The 19056-nt window shown below is 45.8% G+C and overlaps 2 protein-coding genes and 4 non-coding genes across 9 annotated transcripts in view; all 6 read right to left on the reverse strand.

Moving 5' to 3' along the window:
- Positions 1-11353, reverse strand: part of ppp6r2a (protein phosphatase 6, regulatory subunit 2a) — a 20817-nt gene extending 9464 nt beyond the window's left edge. For all 4 annotated transcript variants that reach the window (XM_062527486.1, XM_062527485.1, XM_062527483.1 and 1 more), the window contains exons 1-7: positions 11048-11353; positions 7802-7995; positions 5910-6164; positions 1762-1948; positions 1092-1229; positions 770-835; positions 401-513 (exon numbers count right to left, since the gene is read on the reverse strand). In XM_062527486.1, coding sequence (XP_062383470.1) covers positions 401-513; positions 770-835; positions 1092-1229; positions 1762-1948; positions 5910-6136 — 731 coding nt within the window. In that variant the 5' untranslated portion in view covers positions 6137-6164; positions 7802-7995; positions 11048-11353. The remainder of the gene's footprint in view (positions 1-400; positions 514-769; positions 836-1091; positions 1230-1761; positions 1949-5909; positions 6165-7801; positions 7996-11047) is intronic.
- Positions 11354-12484: 1131 nt separating this feature from the next.
- On the reverse strand, positions 12485-18838 carry dkc1 (dyskeratosis congenita 1, dyskerin). Its single transcript, XM_062527841.1, has 15 exons — positions 18783-18838; positions 17712-17761; positions 17540-17626; positions 16952-17043; positions 16551-16735; positions 16363-16427; positions 16080-16206; positions 15740-15870; positions 15172-15315; positions 14886-15006; positions 14552-14670; positions 14333-14436; positions 14020-14071; positions 13719-13913; positions 12485-13177 (listed from the first exon to the last, which is right to left on the reverse strand). The coding sequence occupies exons 1-15, from the start codon at positions 18796-18798 to the stop codon at positions 13109-13111; spliced, it is 1557 nt and encodes a 518-aa protein (XP_062383825.1). The 5' UTR covers positions 18799-18838; the 3' UTR covers positions 12485-13108.
- On the reverse strand, positions 14762-14842 carry LOC134071809 (small nucleolar RNA SNORD83). Its single transcript, XR_009937130.1, has one exon. It is a non-coding gene; the product is annotated as a small nucleolar RNA SNORD83 (small nucleolar RNA).
- On the reverse strand, positions 15405-15538 carry LOC134071796 (small nucleolar RNA SNORA36 family). Its single transcript, XR_009937119.1, has one exon. It is a non-coding gene; the product is annotated as a small nucleolar RNA SNORA36 family (small nucleolar RNA).
- Positions 16832-16909, reverse strand: LOC134071810 (small nucleolar RNA SNORD83). Its single transcript, XR_009937131.1, has one exon. It is a non-coding gene; the product is annotated as a small nucleolar RNA SNORD83 (small nucleolar RNA).
- LOC134071800 (small nucleolar RNA SNORD17) lies at positions 17251-17462 on the reverse strand. Its single transcript, XR_009937123.1, has one exon. It is a non-coding gene; the product is annotated as a small nucleolar RNA SNORD17 (small nucleolar RNA).
- Positions 18839-19056: the final 218 nt, after the last annotated feature.

The raw sequence follows: 19056 nt of genomic DNA on the forward strand, positions 1-19056 counted from the left end.
AAATGTTGCTGATCGATGCTGCTGAGGTCATCGTCACACCACAGGGTCAAACCGTCAGCCTGTCTGCTCACCCGTTCTCCTCTTATCTTGGACTAGGAGAGATGGGTAGGGTGTGTGTGTGTGTGTGTGTGTGTGTGTGTGTGTCTCTCTCTCTCTCTCTCTCTCTCTGTGTGTGTGTGTGTGTGTGTGTGTGTGTGTGTGTGTGTGTGTGTACACAAGTGTTTTCATGTGTGCACAGTGATTGATTCTCGCCCTCTTGAACTCTTGCATGTGTTTGCACAGACACAGAGTTTACAACTACGAATGACAGTCTCTTTAGATTGCTTTCAGGTAAAGTAAGGTGTGTGTGTGTGTGTGTGTGAGTGTGTGGGCGAGGAGGGTGTGGCGGCGTCACACTCACGACTCCAGGACGGCGAGTAAAGGGTCGGGCTCCACGGCCTCGGCCAACTGATTGGCCTGGTCTCTGCTGAGGCGAATGATGTCACAGAGGGTCTGGGACGCGTTGGATTGTCTCTGTGAGTAGAAGGTGAGGTCAGAGAAATGGACACGTGAGGGGAGCGGTCAGCCGTAACAACCAGTGGCTTTCACAGTGTCTGGGTAACGTTATGAATGAGAGGCAAGGAGGAAGCCAGGGGTGTGGATTCACGCCCTTTGTGTGTGTGTTTCAAACAAAGAAAACAGAAGAAGGCAACCATGTCTACTACATGTATATAGAAAAAGTGTGTGTGTGTGTGTGTGTGTGTGTGTGTGTGTGTGTGTGTAGACTCACCTCCTCATCTCTGCCTGTGTGTATAAGTGCTGTGAGCCTCTGGATCAGACGCTCCTCGTTCAGCCACTAGTAGAGAGCACACACGCAAGAGAAGCCATCAAACATCAACAGCATCAACCAGCAACATGGACTGATACATCTGAACACAGACTGCAGACAGTCACACACCAGCACACACTAAATCATGTCAATGCTAAGGAGGTCACTGTCTCTCTCTCTCTCACACACACACACAAACACAGACACTCTCACACACACACTCTCACACACCCACACACACGGACACGGACACTCTCTCACACACACACACACACACACGTACGTTGAGGACCTCCTGGCGGAGCGGGGCAGGCTCGACGCAGCTGATGAGGCGCAGCAGCAGGTCCATCATGGCCGACGCGTCGATGTGGTTCAGCACCAGACTGATGAAGTTGTGCTTCTTCCTCAGGAACGAGATCACCTGCTCACCCAGACACGACACGACACGACAGAGTGCAGCTCATTAACACAGGAAGCCCGTCGTCCACCACACAGGGCAATACAAACCACCCCCGCGCCAAAATAGGCCAAACCATAACAGAGCTTGGTACTTGTAATTATATGCTGTTTAGATATAGCCTCTGGTTTGTGATAGAAATAGAGAAGAGAAGAGAACTAATCACCAGTCGCATAACATAATAAAATGCTTGGGCAACAAGAACGAACAAATTACATTAAAAAGGCATAACTGGGAGATGGAGAGGGAGAGACGAGGGGAGGAGGAGAAGAGAGAAAGAGAATCATCAGTAGAGGAGGAGAGAGAGAGAAGCAAGCGAGCCTTGACTGGTGAAAGTTATCTGAGGTGGAATGACTGGTACATTCGAGCATTCAGACAAAGATCGAAAGGTGAGGGAAACGAATGAGAGGCAGGTAGAGAGCAGGAGGTGGTGGAGGAGGAGGAGGAGGAGGAGGAGGAGGAGGAGTGGGGGGCTGCGCTCCAATTCTGGCCTGACCTGCTCGGTCTTGCGGGCAATGAGGTTGCCGATGGTCTTGCTGAAGAAGCTGGCCAGCAGCGGGTTGAGTGGCGGCTCCTGCTCCAGGAAGGCATACAGCTTCTCCAGGAGCGCCTCGTCGCCGCCCAGCTTGTCGTTGATCACCGTCACGTCCGCCGTCAGCAGCTCGCACGCGATGTTGGGGAACCTGCATGCAAGCAGAGCGGCTACGTTATTAACGTGTTATTAACGTTTAACTACTCACCTAACGTGTTGGCGAACCTGAACGCAAACATGGCTGCCAAGTTATTAACGTATTATTAACGTTTAACAACTCATCTAACATGTTCTCATATCTGAACGCTAAGTGATTAATGTGTGATTAATGTTTAACAACTAACCTAACATGTTGGCGAATCTGCACACTAGCAGGGGCCGCTAAGTTATTAACGTGTTATTAACGTTTAACAATTCACCTAACATGTTCATGAACCTGCACACAAGCAGGGCTGATACGTCAACGTGTTATTAACGTTTAACAACTCAGCTAACACTTTCCTGAATAAAAACATAAGCAGGGTCACTAGGATATTCACCAGGTTATTAACACTTAACTCAGTTATGAGTTATCCGTCATGTAGGGCTCTGTGTACCATTGATAAAATGCTTCAACAACTTTATCTTTAGTCATAGTCACAGTTATGAAAGTGAAGGGTGTATTAAGTGATTTTTGAACAGACTGGAAGGGACAAAGAAACAAATGCAAAACAGGTAAGAGAGGCTTAAGATAAAGGAAAGAAATATTTCAGAGGGGGGGGGGGGGGGTGTGTGTGTGTGTGTGTGAGCGACGTATTCAGGAAGGAGGAGGATGCAACTGCACACTGTGACTAACGCAAGATGTCATGCCGTTTAACTTCCTGTTTCGCCTTTCAGACAGTCAGACGTAACACATACACACATACACACCCACACAACAAAAGAACTGTCCCAGTTTTAGACCACTAAGCTGGGAATCTTTAGACCACAAAGGCATGATGGAGTATCTTTCTCCCCTTTCCATATGAAAGGTACTAAGCAGTCAGAAAAAAAAAAACCCTGCCATGACAGGAAGTGGAACTGCAGCTGCTAGCATTACCTCAGTCTGTGCAGGGCAAGCCACTGCCTCAGGACCTTTTAAGGAAGGTCTACAGTGCAGACAGACAGACACCGGACACTGCAGAGGGGTCATACTGTGAGCACTCTGGTTCAATGTTCAGAGCCTCTCCTTGGCCTGAGGTAGCTGCCAATGCTTATTGCTATGAGTGGCATTACAAGTAATCGGTGCATAGCTGATTCTCGGGAGAGTAATTAAAGGAGGAGGGGGGGGAGAAGAGACAGAAGTCGTCCAACAAGTTATGCTTTAGCTAATTTCTTCTTCCGTTTTAAGACGTGAAACACAGCACAGCTGAGAACGACGACACCCTTTTTACAGCATGCTCGACAATTCATTCTATTCCTCCATGCATTGAAAATTCCTATGGAGCACTAGCAACATTGCTACAACCTCTGAGGTTCTCTCTCCGATAGCCAAAACACTCTGAATGAAGACAGACTTTTTCCAAATCATTATGAAATTTGAGCAGTGTTCCTGTGCTTCTTCTTGGTGCAATGAGACCGTGCGCTTGGACGACTGCCGTAGTTTGTGTAACTCAAATGATAAACTTCTGCTTTCTTTGCCGTTTCAAATGTGGCATCTCAAGGTTAAGCAATGGACCTCCACTGCACCATGTCTCCCTCTGTAGACTTCACCATCTCTATGGGAGAACATACCAGTCCGGTTCAAATGAGACGCAATTATATTTCCATCTGTGCTCATAGTGAAACTGTTACCACCAAGTCAAGCTGGACGACATTCTCAGACTTTTTTTCTTTTTCCATAACAGCGACATAATGAGATTACGAAGGGGGGAATATCCCTCCTAATCGACTCCTCACTCCAGGCTGGCATGTCGTAAAAACACAATCTGGGACTGCGTCTGGCTCTAATTCCATTAAAAAATGAAATTACCCCTGTGACCGCTTCCTTCCTTCATTTCAACTCCGCTACTAACAGATGCCTCTTGTTTCACTTCAGTAGGATGACGGAAGCCATTCCGATTACAGAAGACAGTAGGTAGCTACTGATTCACTCACTAGCCAACCAAAACAAGTTCAACCACACTGTGGCAGGTACTGGGTAAGAGGAAGAACTGGCATGACATGGCTTGGTTCCCAATGCCAGTGACGTTGACATCCAGTCTTTCTGACTGGATGTCAACAGTGGAAACTTCCTCCTGGTTTGTTGGGTAATCTGGGTACAGTCTTTAAAGAGGGCTCACAGCTGATAAGAGAGTTGGACTGGTCTCACACACACACACACACACACACACGAATGTATACCTATCTGAGCTTGCGTATGAGCATGTCTGTGACCAATGACCAAAACCTTCAACGCAAACGCTACAAATGTGTGAGTGTGTTTCTGTGTACAAATGTGAAGGTTGGGGGGAGAGAATGTGTGAGAGAGACCGAGAGAAAGGCCGCGAGACAGGAAGCAAGCGGTACACAAGACCAACTGGTAAGCGTCCAACTCTTCAGTGCATTGCCCTTCTGTCCTGCTGGCCAGCTACACTTAACTCACGCCGGGGACATTCCCCCATCCTCAGGGTCAGATATGCATTGTGCTCTATTGAGTTAGGGAGTGGGGGAAATAAAACAAATCAGGGGTTGTTTCAAACGCCACTGTGGGTAAACCATAGTGGTATACTACAAAGAGAGATTCGTGGTATGTTAAGCCTAAAAGCCAGAGGTGAGTTAACATTTTTGTCAAACAGAGGTGAAAATATGTTGCCTTTCTACATTTTTGTGAAGACATTTCAAATTGTTGGCTTTCAGCTGTTAACAAGCTATCGACACAAACATCCTACCACTGTTCGCCGAATCAGAACACACCTCTGGCTTTCGACTCAACAACACTGCTAATCCTGCTTGGTGTGTTGTAACCCCGTGGGCCCCTGGTGAGTGCGAACGGCACGGAGGCCTGATGGGGTGGGGTGGGGTGGATGGGGGCTTCTGAGAGCAGCCGGACGCCACAGCACTCAGCCTCTGCAAAACCACAACGCCACGACGGGCTCCTGCTCCAGCGTCCATGGTCTCACAGAAGAGCTAAGCTCAGCAAGTGTGGTGCCACGCCATCCCCAAAAGAGGCGACTAAAGCCTACCTTACACTGACAGACTTTGACAAGATTTGAGAAAGATTCTTGAAAGATTGTAGTCTTTTAACTCATGCTCCCCATTCAAGCTTTCCTCAAAAGACTACAATCTTTCAAGAATCTTTCCCAAATCTTGTCAATGTCTGTCAGTGTAAGGTAGGCTTTAGTTGCTGATGTTTGTTTGCATGCTTTTAATGAAATAAACGAATCCGAGTTTGTGGTAACCGCAAACCCTCAATCAATGTAGGCGCCTATAGAGCAATTTTTATCTGGTCAATTACATGATCAATCCATCTGGGCGCTCAACATCAATTAGCCTACTGAATTTAGGATTTTAATTGACTCTAATTCGTCCCTTAAATTTCACTACCATGAACCAGTAAACTACAATGAACCCATAAAGTGTACTACCACCCTCCTAATCTTGTTGGGTTTCCCCACGTCTACTTAAAATAATGTGTGCTTTGAGTCTCTCCCGGCTCTGAATCTCACTGATTGGCTGACAGGCTTCATCTCCATGAGAACAATCCCATATTCATCATGGCAGGCCAAGCAATTAATATAATGGTTAGGGATATTTAGGGGTTGACACAAGATCTTAATTGGTGGTGTGGTCTTCACCCCCATGTGCAATCACATGCATTAGTTTGGCCAAGTACATCATCTAACATTACGCTAAGTACAAAGCTCTGAGGAAGGCACTACACTGAAACATATCCACTGACCAAATGGTCCACTGAAACCCTTTCTGTTACCGAGTCATAAGCTCTACCAAGCAATCAGAGAAGCAAAAAAATAAATAAAAAATTGAGTGAATCCCTTTCTCTTTCTTGTATTTCCAAAGTACAAAAGCTCTTATCGGGTCGTTGGGCTTTAATGGGCCACGTGGTACCACACACACACACACACACACACACACACAAACACACAAACACTCACTTGAAGCGCACTTTCTCCTCCAGGTCAGTGGGGGGCTCCTGTGTGATGAGGCCCACCAGCTCGTGCATGCACTGGTCCTGGGAGAGGAAGAGCAGCAGCCGGCGGTTCTGGGCCTTGCACTCCTGCAGCACGTCCTCCTCCTCCATCAGCTCGTGCAGCGTCACGTCCTCGCGCTCCAGCAGCTGCTCCATGTGCGAGGTGCTGTGCAGGTCGAACTTCCAGAACATGGTGGCGGCTGCAGCAGGAAGTACTGACCTTTTTTGAGGGGAAGGGGGGGGGGGGGGGGGGGGGCAAAACAGGAAGAGGGGACACAAGGGCTGGCATGAGGACTGGAAGGAAGTGACTGCCATGATGAACAGGTGATTATTTATTCTATTTATTTACAGTGTGCAGGGGACGTCGAGGTATTTACAAGTGGAGATATTTCTTGGAGAAAAAAAAAATTAAAAGAGATTCATTTTATATAAAAGAACTAATATTGGAGGCTTAGCAGCAAGAAATATATTTTCAGGAATCTATCCCGTCATTGTACATGGTCTGTATTTATTCTCACAACAGGAATTCCTGGAGGTCTATTGTGCCCTTATGAGCTAGTGGCCATTGACCAAGAAACACTACACTTTGTCTCTGCTGCTGAGCACCGTGACCCGACTTAGCCACCACACACAACTTGGTGGCTGCACAGAGCAACGCTTCCGGCTACTCACCTTGAATCAATATCTACAGTCGTGACCCATGAAACACAATGCTGAAACCTACCATGCTAAAAGCAACCACTGCATCATTTATTTACGACATTCAGATTAACACTCGGATCAGTATGGGCAACAAAACTCACAATATATATGCTTCAGCAGTAGTAAAAAGAAGAAAGGACTTATATTTGAATATGTATCATATACATATATCTATATTTAAAAAGGTGAGGCAGGTGGTTCTAGCTGTAACTAAGGGTGTGGGTGGATAGCAGACTCTAGTGTACTAGTGTGCTAACACTCAGCGGAGTGTCCGCTAGATAAGCAGTGGAGGGCCGTTGGGAGGGTGACGGTGGTTTAGAGGTAAGAGGACGCGGCCGATAAGAGGGTGAACGAGATTACAGGCTCAGGAAGCGAGGGCACGAAAGAGACCGGTCTCCTGTCTTCACTTATCTGGGCATGTCTATGGCAATGATCCGTATGGGTGCTTACATGCACCCTAAAATGCCATTTCCTAATGACTAATAACATTAACATAACATATTATCCATAATGCAAATATACAAGAACACACTGGTTTGTGTGTTTGTAAAAGGGCAGAGCATCTACCTAAGATGGCAAGATGTCTCAATCTTATCTCTGAGTGTGTGTATACACATTACATACAGCATGCTTCAGAAGTGAATTAGGTGGGTTGGAGAGAGTGTGTGTATTTGCCTAGGAAGTCACCTCTTTGTGTGTGTGTCTGTGTGTGTGTCTGTGTGTGTGTGTGTCTGTGTGTGTGTGTCTGTGTGTCTGTGTCTCTGTGTGTGTGTGTCTCTGTGTGTGTGTGTCTCTGTGTGTGTGTGTCTCTGTGTGTGTGTGTGTGTGTGTGTGTGTGTGTGTGTGTGTGTGTGTGTGTGTGTGTGTGTCTATCTGTGTGTGTGTGTGTGTGTGTGTGTGTGTGTGTGTCTATCTGTGTGTGTGTGTGTGTGTGTGTCTGTGTCTGTGTCTGTGTCTGTGTCTGTGTCTGTGTCTGTGTCTGTGTCTGTGTCTGTGTCTGTGTCTGTGTCTGTGTCTGTGTCTGTGTCTGTGTCTGTGTCTGTGTCTGTGTCTGTGTCTGTGTGTGTGTCTGTGTGTGTGTGTGTGTGTGTGTGTGTGTGTGTGTGTGTGTCTGTGTGTGTGTACAGAGGGAGGAGGAGGAGGCAGCGACGTTACCAGCTGGTGAAATGTGTAGATCCTTAGTGAGAGGCCGCGCGCAGACAGCCAGGCATCTGAGGTGCAGAATGCGGAGAGCGCTGTGGGGCCAGGCGGTCACCAGCATGGGGCTCCGCTCCGCTCGCTCACAGTCACCAGCGCTCCAGCACCACGGCCCACCACTACTCAGCACTCAGCATAACCCTCCAACAGCACTGCACACAGACCAGGGGGAGGGAGGGAGGGAGAGAGAGAGAGGGAGGGAGGGAGGGAGGGAGAGAGAGAGGAAGAGGGAAGGAGAGGAAGAGAGAGAGATGAGAAAGGGAGAGAGAGAGCAAGGAAGAGGGAAGGAGATTGGAAGAGAGGGGAAGAGAGAGGGGCAGGAAGAGATAGAGAGAAAGGGATAGAGCAAGAAAAGCAGGAGGAAAGGAAGCACAAGGGGGAAAGAGAAGGATTAGAGGAATATAAGGAAATGGATAAAAGGAGGAAGCAGGGAGGAAGTAAGAGAAGGCCAAAAGACCCGGGGAAAGGGATTTAGCCAGAAAAGAGAAAGAGAGGAAGAGAGGGTGCACGGTCATGCAGAAAAAGAGAGATCATGTGATTGAAAGACAGATGAACAGGCAAGAGATTCAAAACACAAAGGAGAGAGAGAGAGGGGGAAGAGTGATAGGGAAAAAAGGGAAGGACAGAAACAAAGACCGAGGAAAAACGCCACACATTAAAGGACTAAAACGGGTGACATCATGGCAGCAGTCAACAACAACAACAACAGGCAACACGCAAAACGAGACGCCACTAATGGCTGGTCGCGCTCTACGGTAGGCTTCTTTTACGAGCACTCTGACTCTTGGCTCATCCAGAAGAGCAGGATTATTAGACCCGCCCCGGCCCGGGCCCGGCCCACACGCGCACCTCGGGCCCGGCGTGACCGCGCGGAACACCTCGCTCTGAACTTCCGCTAGGCACTTCTCTTCTGACGTGCAGAAGCTGCCGGCGTGCAAACCAAATTAAAGCGATTAATTTTTCATAATGGTATAATGATGACGATGGCGTCTGCACACAGAGCGAGGGGTCTCGCGCGCACACTCTACACCACTTTGAAGTGCGACAGCTGCAGTTTACGGTTTTCCGCCTATTTACTATCGCACAAAAGCAAAACACACACACACACACACTTGTCTCACTGTACGTGTGTCTATACCCCCCACAGGTTCGCAGTGAAACATCCTCATGTGAGTGAGAGTGTGTGTATGTGTGTGTGAGTGAGTGTGTGTGTGACCGCGGGCACGCGTTCACCGGTGTCAGCATAACTTGGGCAAGCAGAGAGGCTCAGCTGGGGAGTATTTAAAGCCAGAGGGCATCCAGCCGCCATCTCCGTTCCCTCCAAACAGCATGGCGGTCTTTCCCAACAGCCAACCCAACCCCCCACCCCAAATACACACACGCACAGCGCCAGCAAACACAGACCTGTCGTGACATGGACAGGTACTGGGCAAATGAAAATGTAGGGATGTGGAGGGGTGGAGGGTATGTGTGTGTGTGTGTGTGTGTGTGTGTGTGTGTGTGTGTGTGTGTGTGTGTGTGTGTGTGTGTGTGTGTGTGTGGTTGCAAAGGGGAGAGTTCCTGGGACAAAGCAGCTGCTGCTGCTGCTGCTGCTGCTGCTGCTGGTGGGGTCTAGGATCAAGCAGTCGTCCCCCCCACTGCTTGAAAAACATAAGCATACACACTACCAAACACACCCACACCACTCCCCCCAGTGCCTCCTAAAAAAAGACGCTTCCTGCATGCATGTGGACGCCACTCCCCACACGTGCAACCAGTGTCCATCTGGCATACATTAACACCATCCACCCCGAGTGTGTCCCCCCCCCCCCACACACACACACACACACAACTCTAAACAGGAAAGAGAAAGGATCGGGCTATTTTCACACTTTGTTTTGTTTCCCTTTCTTCCAGCTGAAACAGAGCTCACTGGGGGCAACACTAACAATGCCGGCCATATATTTAGGCCCCAAACAAACCTAAGAACAAGCCAAGGACTTGGAGACAACAGTGGCCTGGCTTCATGAACCCTTTTCTGAATCTGTTCACAATAACACTTCAGCCTGTTAGTAGTGAGAGCTGCCTATCCAAAGATAAAACATGGCCCTGCATTTCAATAGTGTAACATTACCTTTATGCCTTCTAGGGCTGGACAATCTAACTACAAGTAGTTAGGCCATATGTTGTGCTAGGTTGGCATAAACAGAGATATTCTCTTTCACACCTCCAATAAGACGCCTCAATATATGATTATTACCCTGCTCAAACTACAGATAAATGCCTAAAGCAATCATAAAGGACGGATAAAAAATAGTTGTGACACTGAAAACTGTAGAAGGAAAACAATGTATTCTCTAACACAGATATTTCCTGCCAATGACATCTGTGTCACTAAACAGCTATGCAGAAATAACCAAAAAGCAGTTGAGCAATAGCTGTAACTTACAAGTCCTCGGATCATAGTATCGGAGTGTTGTTTTCACTCTCAAGTCAGCGCAGAGAAATAACCTATGATGCGTATATCTAGCGTTACATGAGAGGCCTTCAGAAACTAACAAGAATCTGGCGTTTAAATTCCAGGGATTTTTAAATGTGACAGCAGGCTTATAAAGGACTAACGTTAAACTGAGGTCTGCCTGTAAGGCAAGACATCAACGTATCCGCTCAGTTCAGTAACTTCCAGTTCAGCAAACTACCTTATTGACGTAAGCAGGCTGAAGTTGGAAGGTGGCTGCGTTTGCTAGCATTTTTGATGGACGGGCAGCTTAAAAAATATGCTAACAAGCTGTGTAACTCCTTTGCAGCTACTGCTCTAACAACCTAAATCAGACAAAGTTAGCAAAAGGTAGCTATCGTTTCAGCGTCCTGTCTTTGTTGGCCATCACCTCTGTTCAGTTGTAAACAGGGTGCACTGAAATGTAATGAAATAATACAATGCTTAACGTTACAGCCTGAAGCCAAAGTAGAGTGAACTATTTAGCTAGCTAGCCAGGTAAATAATGTTCCCTTGATAGCTCCTTAGTGAGCTAGCTCGCTAAACCAGGTAGCTAGATACCTTGATAGCAAGCTCAGCTAACTCGCAAACTGGCTAGGCATGTTGGCTTTGACCTGCAGCCAGCCAGCTATCCACTGCGAACACACTAAACTGGAAAGCTGGTGACGTATGATAATATGGTAGATGGCTTTGAATAACAAACTTACTGGATGCACTTATCAACTTACCTCTTCGTCGACTTGATTAGTTAGCTTGCCAGCGAAGGAACTGTGATTTGTTTTGCTTGTCAAGCTAACTAGCCAGCTAGCAATTTATCCCTGTGATAAATACAGCCAATAGTTAAACGCTACTTCCTCTGAAGGAGTAAAGCCATCTATCTTTCGGCTGAATGCGACATACAATCACTATTTACTTAACTTAACTTCTACTGGTTGTATGTATCGTTGCATAAATACTGATCGCCAACGCTTGTCCCACTCTGGCTTACACATGCAAGGCAGGAAAAAAATCGGTCATATTTTCGATTCAAAATGGCGAACACTGTCACTAGAACGCGCAGCGCGCCGTCGCTCATTTTATTTACAGAACGAGTGTTCTTGACCGACGGCTTACTGTACTACTGACCCTCTACGCTGGAGGGTGCTGAGGGGTAAATGCTCTGTCATCATGTTTCAAAATACTGAATAATTCTTGTATTCATTTCCAATGGATTGTTCTTGCAGCTCTGTGATAGGGTGTGTCTAAAGATTATTTTATCTTCATGAACTGTCCAAACGTGGTTTAAATCGAACGAAGAATGACACGCAGTCTTGTCACATGATGGCTTCACCAGATCCAAGGTCAGTCTTCCCTCAGAAATAGCTGGGCATGTTCCTGAGGTCAGTGCATTGCTGGGTATCAGAGACACAAGGACTTTGGTATCATGCTCCACAATTCTGTGCCAGTTACTGTCACAGTGCTACCTGGATTAACTTGCAAATTGTCTCTAAAACAAAGGTTATGCATTGACCAATGGAGTCTCACTAGGTAACAATTTACATTATCCATAGTAAATATTCCAATGGTCATGCCATGGATAGTGTCGAGTAGAAGACTGAAAACATGCCATCCTATGAATAGTACTTAAACAAAATGTCCTTTTCCTACTGTAACCTCTTTTTGCTTGGATCTACTTCCATGTCAAGAACGGGTCACCTTTTGAGTACTCAACCATAAGACATCACAGAGAAGCACTATGGAACATTCTTCACAGAACACACAGGTCCTCAGACACTAGCATGTCTTACAAACAGAACCTCAAGACAGTCCAAGAAAACTGATTGAAAATTGGCATCTTGGCATCAAAACAAAAAGCCAATGAAACCGTCCATACTACCACTCACTGTGATTAAACCATTGATTCCTCTTTCACATAGTGTAGGGGTCACACTGGTCTTAACACTACTGTATCAGACTTTAACCCACTTCAGTGTCAATGTTGTGAGGAAAGTAATCCATTTCACCCTGTTAACGCCCTTCTATTGTCAAGTTAATGTGTATGCACACAATGCAGTTCTATTGCCTCTAGGTTAAGCTAGTCACAAATCTCTTTTGTACAAGATTTAGGATTACTTTTTAGAAAACTGATACTAAATTGTTTATAGATATATTTAGAACAGCTTGAGTTGTGAGAACGTATGAAAAGCATTTATTGAAATGCGTATTGAGGGAGGGAAAAACAAAAAACACTGAATTTACACTAAATTTGACTCATGAACAGCCTACCAGATTTGTCAAACTCAACCAACGTTTCCCAAATAAGGACTTTGCTAAAATGTAGTTATAGCACCACATTAACAAAGAGGTAAATAAGAGACCACTCATTTAGCTTTTGTAGAAAACACCCCTCATTAATCAAATTCAATTCATATAATACTTGATTTTCTATTTACAAGGTTTAAAAAAAAAAGTTTACACACATGGATAACAGCAAAAATAGTTAACCACATTCAGTTGGTTGAAAAATAAAAGTGAAAGCACACTTATAATACAGAACCTGGGGAAGAAATCTCATACCATGGTCAACATAAACAGTTACTGACTACAGCCTCTTTAGTGCCATACAAGTTCTAGGAGGATGAACAGAATCCAAAACGCAACCGAGGCAACAGTTAGGGCGGAGTCAGAACCCTGATCCATCAGCACACACAGCCGTGATCCAGTCATCCTCTCCAGGCATTGGAACCCTGTCCAACAGGGCCACTCACTTTTACAGTTTCATTAAGAGTTTTTAAACGGTTCTCAAGCTGTTACTCTGATGCTTGCTCCTCCTCTTTCTGTTTCTTCTTCTTCTTTTTCTTCTTTGCACTTTCACCAGCCTGGAAAGACAAACCAATACCCATTAAACACACTAGTCCCTTATACCATACTACTATGGACACATAAGTCGCTACTACATTCAAGTTATCATTTATGAAAACAAAGACTTTGCTTTATAACACCGTGTCCTAACCGAACGCGATGCGAGCGAACATTAGCGATAAAATCAGTTTAATTCCATTGTTTTCAATTGGAGTGTCCTGACTGCAAGCGACGCGAGCAGCGCGACGTTTTGAGAGAACTTTTGTCGGACGCCCCGTTTCTATTTTCTTTTTGTCGCTCGCATTCCTCTACTTTTCTGAATGAGAAATATGGAATCCCGTGACACAACACAATGGCATATTTAACGGATTCAGTGTAGACAGACAATATTGAATATTGTCGCTCGCTTGGATCCGGTTAGGACACGGTGTAAGATGTTGGAGGGGGAACTTTATGCAGAGAGCCAAGAGCAGCACAGACCACAGTCATGCAGTCATCACAGCGTATAACACGCCATTCCCAGGGCTAGAATAGGTGCAGTATTGAGCTCTACTGTACCTCTTCCATCGGCTCTGCCGCAGGCTCCTCTTGTGCCGCCTCGGCTGCCGCCGCCTCTTCCGCCAGTTTCATTTTCTTCTCCTTTTTCTTTTTCTTCTTTTCCTTCTTCAGCTCCTCGTCAGTCGCGGGCGTTGCGGGCGTTGAAGGTACTGTTGCGTTACCCTCGCCGTCGCTTCCACTCTCCTCCCTTTTTCGCTGCAAAGCAGGAAAATACAGCAATCAGAAACCAATCTTTAACCCCCTTACCACATTAGATTATTGTTCAGTGAAGAGGTACATTTATAACTGACGCATCTTGTACCTTGGCAGGTGTGGCTGGCTCGCCATCCTTTGCAGCTGCTGCCTTCTTTGCACTGAAACCCAAAAAGGTAGAGAAATTAAGCCTGAGGAAAGTGCTAAATCATGTACTCAACACTACCACTCGAGCAGAAAAACTATCAGCCTAAAGCCACATTCAGAAAAGAGAATTACAGCAATGTAGCAAATAGACCTTAGGATCTATGTTAATGAAATTCACAAAATATCTGCCGAGGCACCATTGCCCAACAGTGTTGAGCTAGTCTCAACGGTGCAAACCAACAGGTCTTAAAACATTTGAGGATTTGAGTAATTACCCGTAATCCACATAGCTGTCCGTCCACTCTGCAGGTGTGCTGCCGTTTGGCTTCCCGTGTTTGTCCAAGAGGCCCTTCTGGATTAGCATTTTCTTCTGGCTAGCCTGAGGCAGAAATTAGCATTAGCACAGCATTAGGGCAGCAGTCTTCCCACTGTTAACCCACTTTAACTAGTGAGCACACCAAACATGCAGGCTGGGCCTGGGTTTAGGAGGTTACCTTTGGTCCAAGTCCCCACTTGCGAGGATACGTGTCCCTCTCCATGATGACCCTCTTGATCTTGGCAACGACTCCATGGTCACAGGTGGATATAACCGCCGTCGTCATAAGTGCAACCGCTGGTGGCACAAGTCGAGAGAGGGAGGGGGTGGGGGGGGAAATGCTTTAATGGACTTCCTCAAAACCTCACTATCTTCAACCACATTTTAACACCATCAGTCTTGGGTGATAGATAATGGGTCATCTTTGCACAGAGTGCTATTGTAATCTATACTGTAGTCATCATGTGGCTCTTCGGTATGAAAAAGTGGTGAGGACAAAGACTGTGACTCACCTGTGCAAATGGCCTCTCCCTTTGTAGTAATTACTACAATGTCTTGGTTGATCTCGATGCCATCTTCATATCGGAGGACACCCGGAAGCATGATTTTGGCGCCGTAGCAGATAGCGTTAACCTGTCAAATTTAAGACACAAGATTAAAAATTAGCAGAGTAATTGCGGCTAATGTACCTTTCTTACAATGCGAACTCTCCAAACTACAAGAATCCATAGAGTGACTTCAATACACCTCAATCTCAATCTCAGTGACTAACCATTTTAAAAGGAGACTGATGCTTACCGCACTGTCTTTCATGACTATCCTCTTGTGAGAGATGAGCAACTTCTCCAGGGGGTAGATGACTCGCCTGAGGTAGCTCTCGTCCTTGTTGTGGTCAAACTGCCACTGGGCATCCAGCACGTCATGCATGGTCACCAAGTTATCCTGAGTTGGGAGGCAAGGAGAAAGTCAATATGAGGTAAAAAGAGGAGTTTGCTAGCTTTACATGCAACATCTATTTTTATCAAACAGAGGTATTAGCTATGGTTAGAGTGAGATGGACATGGAAGGACCATCCCAAACAAATGACCCATAGCATGATGCTGTGCCAAAGATAAATTACCAGGACTGGGGAGTAGGGCCCAGAACTGAACTCAACACTTTGGAACAATCACATGCACATCAATTTAAACAGTTAATAAGATCAAGGCATCATTTAATGACCCGTTTAGTAACTTAATGCCATTCAAATATGAATGGGCCATTTGGTGGCAATATATAGATCAATCTTCCACCAGCTATGCACTATTGCCATGCCCATCAAAATCAGCCACTATGCGCTTTGGTCACGCTGCCCTCAATGACTAACCTTCTCTCCCATGACACCAGAGCGGACCCTCCTCAGCTCCTGCATCTGGCCTCCAACCCCCAGCAACAGGCCCATGTGCACACACAGGGTCCTGATGTAGGTGCCTGCTTCACAGCTCACCCAGAAGATGCCTATAGGACAGCGCAAAAGGGAGAACATTGAAGGTTTGAATCTCCGCAAATGTATTGACATGTACATGCATTTTTGTTTGGGAATGGGACATCAGGCAAAGTTTCAGAGTACGCCACAGAACGTACAGACGTAAGTGCACTAGTTGGTGAACGTAGAACTGATCAGACATCTTGACTATATGTTTGAGGTCTACAGAACAGCTCCTCACCTAGTCTCCTCTCGGGGTCGTACTCTATGAGCTTGCTCTCGTAGATTGTGCGCACTCGCAGCTGCCTCTTAACCGCAGCAATGAGAGGAGGTCTCTGGAACAGCGCCCCCGTGAGGCATTCCATTGCCTAAAGACGAATTAAATTTGAATTAAAGACTTTAGTGACATCCATCCCTGAAGTGAGTGACCCTTAACAAGGAACTGCTCCATTGTACCAAATTGCATGCCTCCGTATATGGCAATGAAAACACAATGTTATTAACACATACATGTAGACACTTACCCTCAAAAGCTGGTGCTCACTCTCAATGGCATTGTGCAGCCGTACTATACCCACATACTCTTTGCCTGCATAAAGAGCAGAAGAGTAGTAAGGTGAGGCCGCTTATTTTACTGTCATGCAACTGCAAACGGCAGATCAGCAAAAGCCCATAGGCATGAAAGACACTCGGCACAGTCTGTGTAACTCACCGGCACTCTGTTGAGACTTGACCAGTCTGGTGGCACGGTCCACGCAGACGATCAGGCACCCCGTGACTTTGGGATCGAGCGTGCCACTGTGGCCAGTTTTGTCGACGCGTAGGATACGCTTGATCCATGCCACCACTTCGTGAGAGGACGGGTTGGCTGGTTTATCAAGGTTAATGAAGCCTGACCTAGAGTAGGGGAACAAGATTGAAATCATGTAAGAGGAACAAACAGTCACATCCAAGAGAATGGCAACAGAAAAGCCAGGCAGATAATTTTATGGCAGCCATCAGTTTTAGGGTAGTAGATAAAGAGTCATCTTTGCACATTGTGCTAATGCTATCTAAGAGACATCATGTGGCTGTTCGGTGCCATTCCAACACAACCAATGAACCATCATCTACCTGACATAATCTTGTATGTTCCTCTTCAATGGGTTGCATCCATTTGGGATGGGAGTGTAATGGGCGGTCCTGATGTTTAATTTGTCAAAATTCTGCAAAGAATGACAGTACATTAGCATCAAATAAATCACATCGTGTGTATAATGCGGAATATGACTTCTCTAAACTGTTCATTTCAATGTTAATGTAATGTTCATTGTGTTAATTTTAAGTCACCTTCAACCGCTAAGAACTAATGTCTACACAAACACTTAACTGTTACACTACGTGAAACCATCCTTTACTGGATGGTGAGGCATGTGATCAGCAGTTTACAATCGTCTTTGCGAGGGCCAGGCTTCACCCCTGCAAGCATACCTACGGTCTCTGTCCACAGAACCAGTAGAACACTGGACCTGCGGGAGAGGCGCAGGCAGCCGGAAACTCTCGTGCCTAGAACAGACGCGAGAGCCGCAGAGAGTGCTAGCACCAGCAGAACTCAGAGAATGGATAAACTTCTTCATCACTTCACACGCCAGACCCATTTAACCTAACGCCATGCAAGACAATGTGGTGCATAGTTATACTTGAGGCAAAGTATTCACTTACCTTCAATAAGAGAGGCCACTGAGATGTGTCCAAACTAGCTACTTTAGATTCTGGCTTGATTAGAAAATCCCCAGTCTCTTGTATGTCCTGTAGGGTGATAAACAAAGTTTTAACTCGTGCAATACAGAAATGAGTTACTACACAGAAGATCACTGCTGTTGACTTGACTCACCCCAATTTCATGGTCTGCAACTTTTTGCTTCTTTTTCTTCTCCTTCTTGACTATAATTGGAGGCAAACAAGACAAATGACTGAATTGTTAAAATCTCACACCAAGTGCTTGATGCAAAACTTACTGTACTAGGGCAGGCCATATAACCGGCAACACACTGCCCGCAAACATTTTTGAATGTACATGTTTAATTACAAAAGTCTAAGATGTACGATCAGAGGGGGGAGGGGGGACTTTGCAGGGACATACAAGTGGCCTTGCAAAGCCACCAATCCAACCCAAACTCAGCATGGCCGGTGACCAGGATCGTGCACCCACGTGGCGAATTCAAGCTAACGTTACCACGTGGGAGTTACTAAAGCAATCAGAAATGGTATACCATAAGCAAAATCAATGTAATTTTACACTTTAGTTTTGATGCCAAGTCACCTTTCAGCTTTGTCATTTACTAGTGTGAGTTTAACTACACTAGTTGAATTGGGCAATTGTTGAAGTCAGTGATCAGCTAGTTAGCAAGTTAGCTATTGGAATGACAACTTCGACAAAGTTACATGTTAACACCAACATTAACTAACAAAAACGACCTCAACGTCTTTTAGAATAACCAAAACACTTTGCATTTCTAATAGCACCACTGCAAAGAAACACTGACGCATTGTGGCCGACTAACGTTAGCCATTTTTATAGGCGGCTAAACGACAGTACTGTTAACGTTCAATAATTCAACAACGTGACTCATAAAACAAGATGAAAATGGACAAGAACAGCTAATTCTTTCCCTGATAACTGTAATATTGTTGGCAGTGTCTGAAAATACCAGCTGGAGTCAAATGAGGTTACTAGGATGGGGTTAGCTCAGTTTTTCTGAACACCCCGGTCACTCATGAGGCGCCCATGCGGCTGCCGTACAAGTTCGATTGACGCAGACATCTCAACTACCTAGAAGTGTGCATGCTCGACTGTTCTTGTATGCAGGACTAAATTACATTAGCTTTGAATATTTCTGTGAGAAATGTTAAATTCGCTGCATCGTGCAAAAACGAACAAAGTTAACTTTGAGCCCTCATTTACCTTCACCGTCCGCCATCTTCGCAACGCAGTCGCACAGGAACACGTGTGCTTCTTCTGCGCATGACTATTTGAAGAAGTCAGGTCTCGCGATATCAACACGTAACGTTACTTTCTCCGAGAATTTTTACTTTGAAAAGCCATAATAAAAAACATATCCTACACCAGAGGTCCATCATGAAATTTGGAAATATTGGCAGCTAACGTTACTGTTAGTCTACTTAATGTCGTTATCGTCATGAATGAACTTATGATTGGCCCCGGTATGTTACAAATA

This window comes from Sardina pilchardus, chromosome 23 (genome assembly GCF_963854185.1).
Source record: "Sardina pilchardus chromosome 23, fSarPil1.1, whole genome shotgun sequence".
Lineage (NCBI taxonomy): Eukaryota > Metazoa > Chordata > Actinopteri > Clupeiformes > Clupeidae > Sardina > Sardina pilchardus.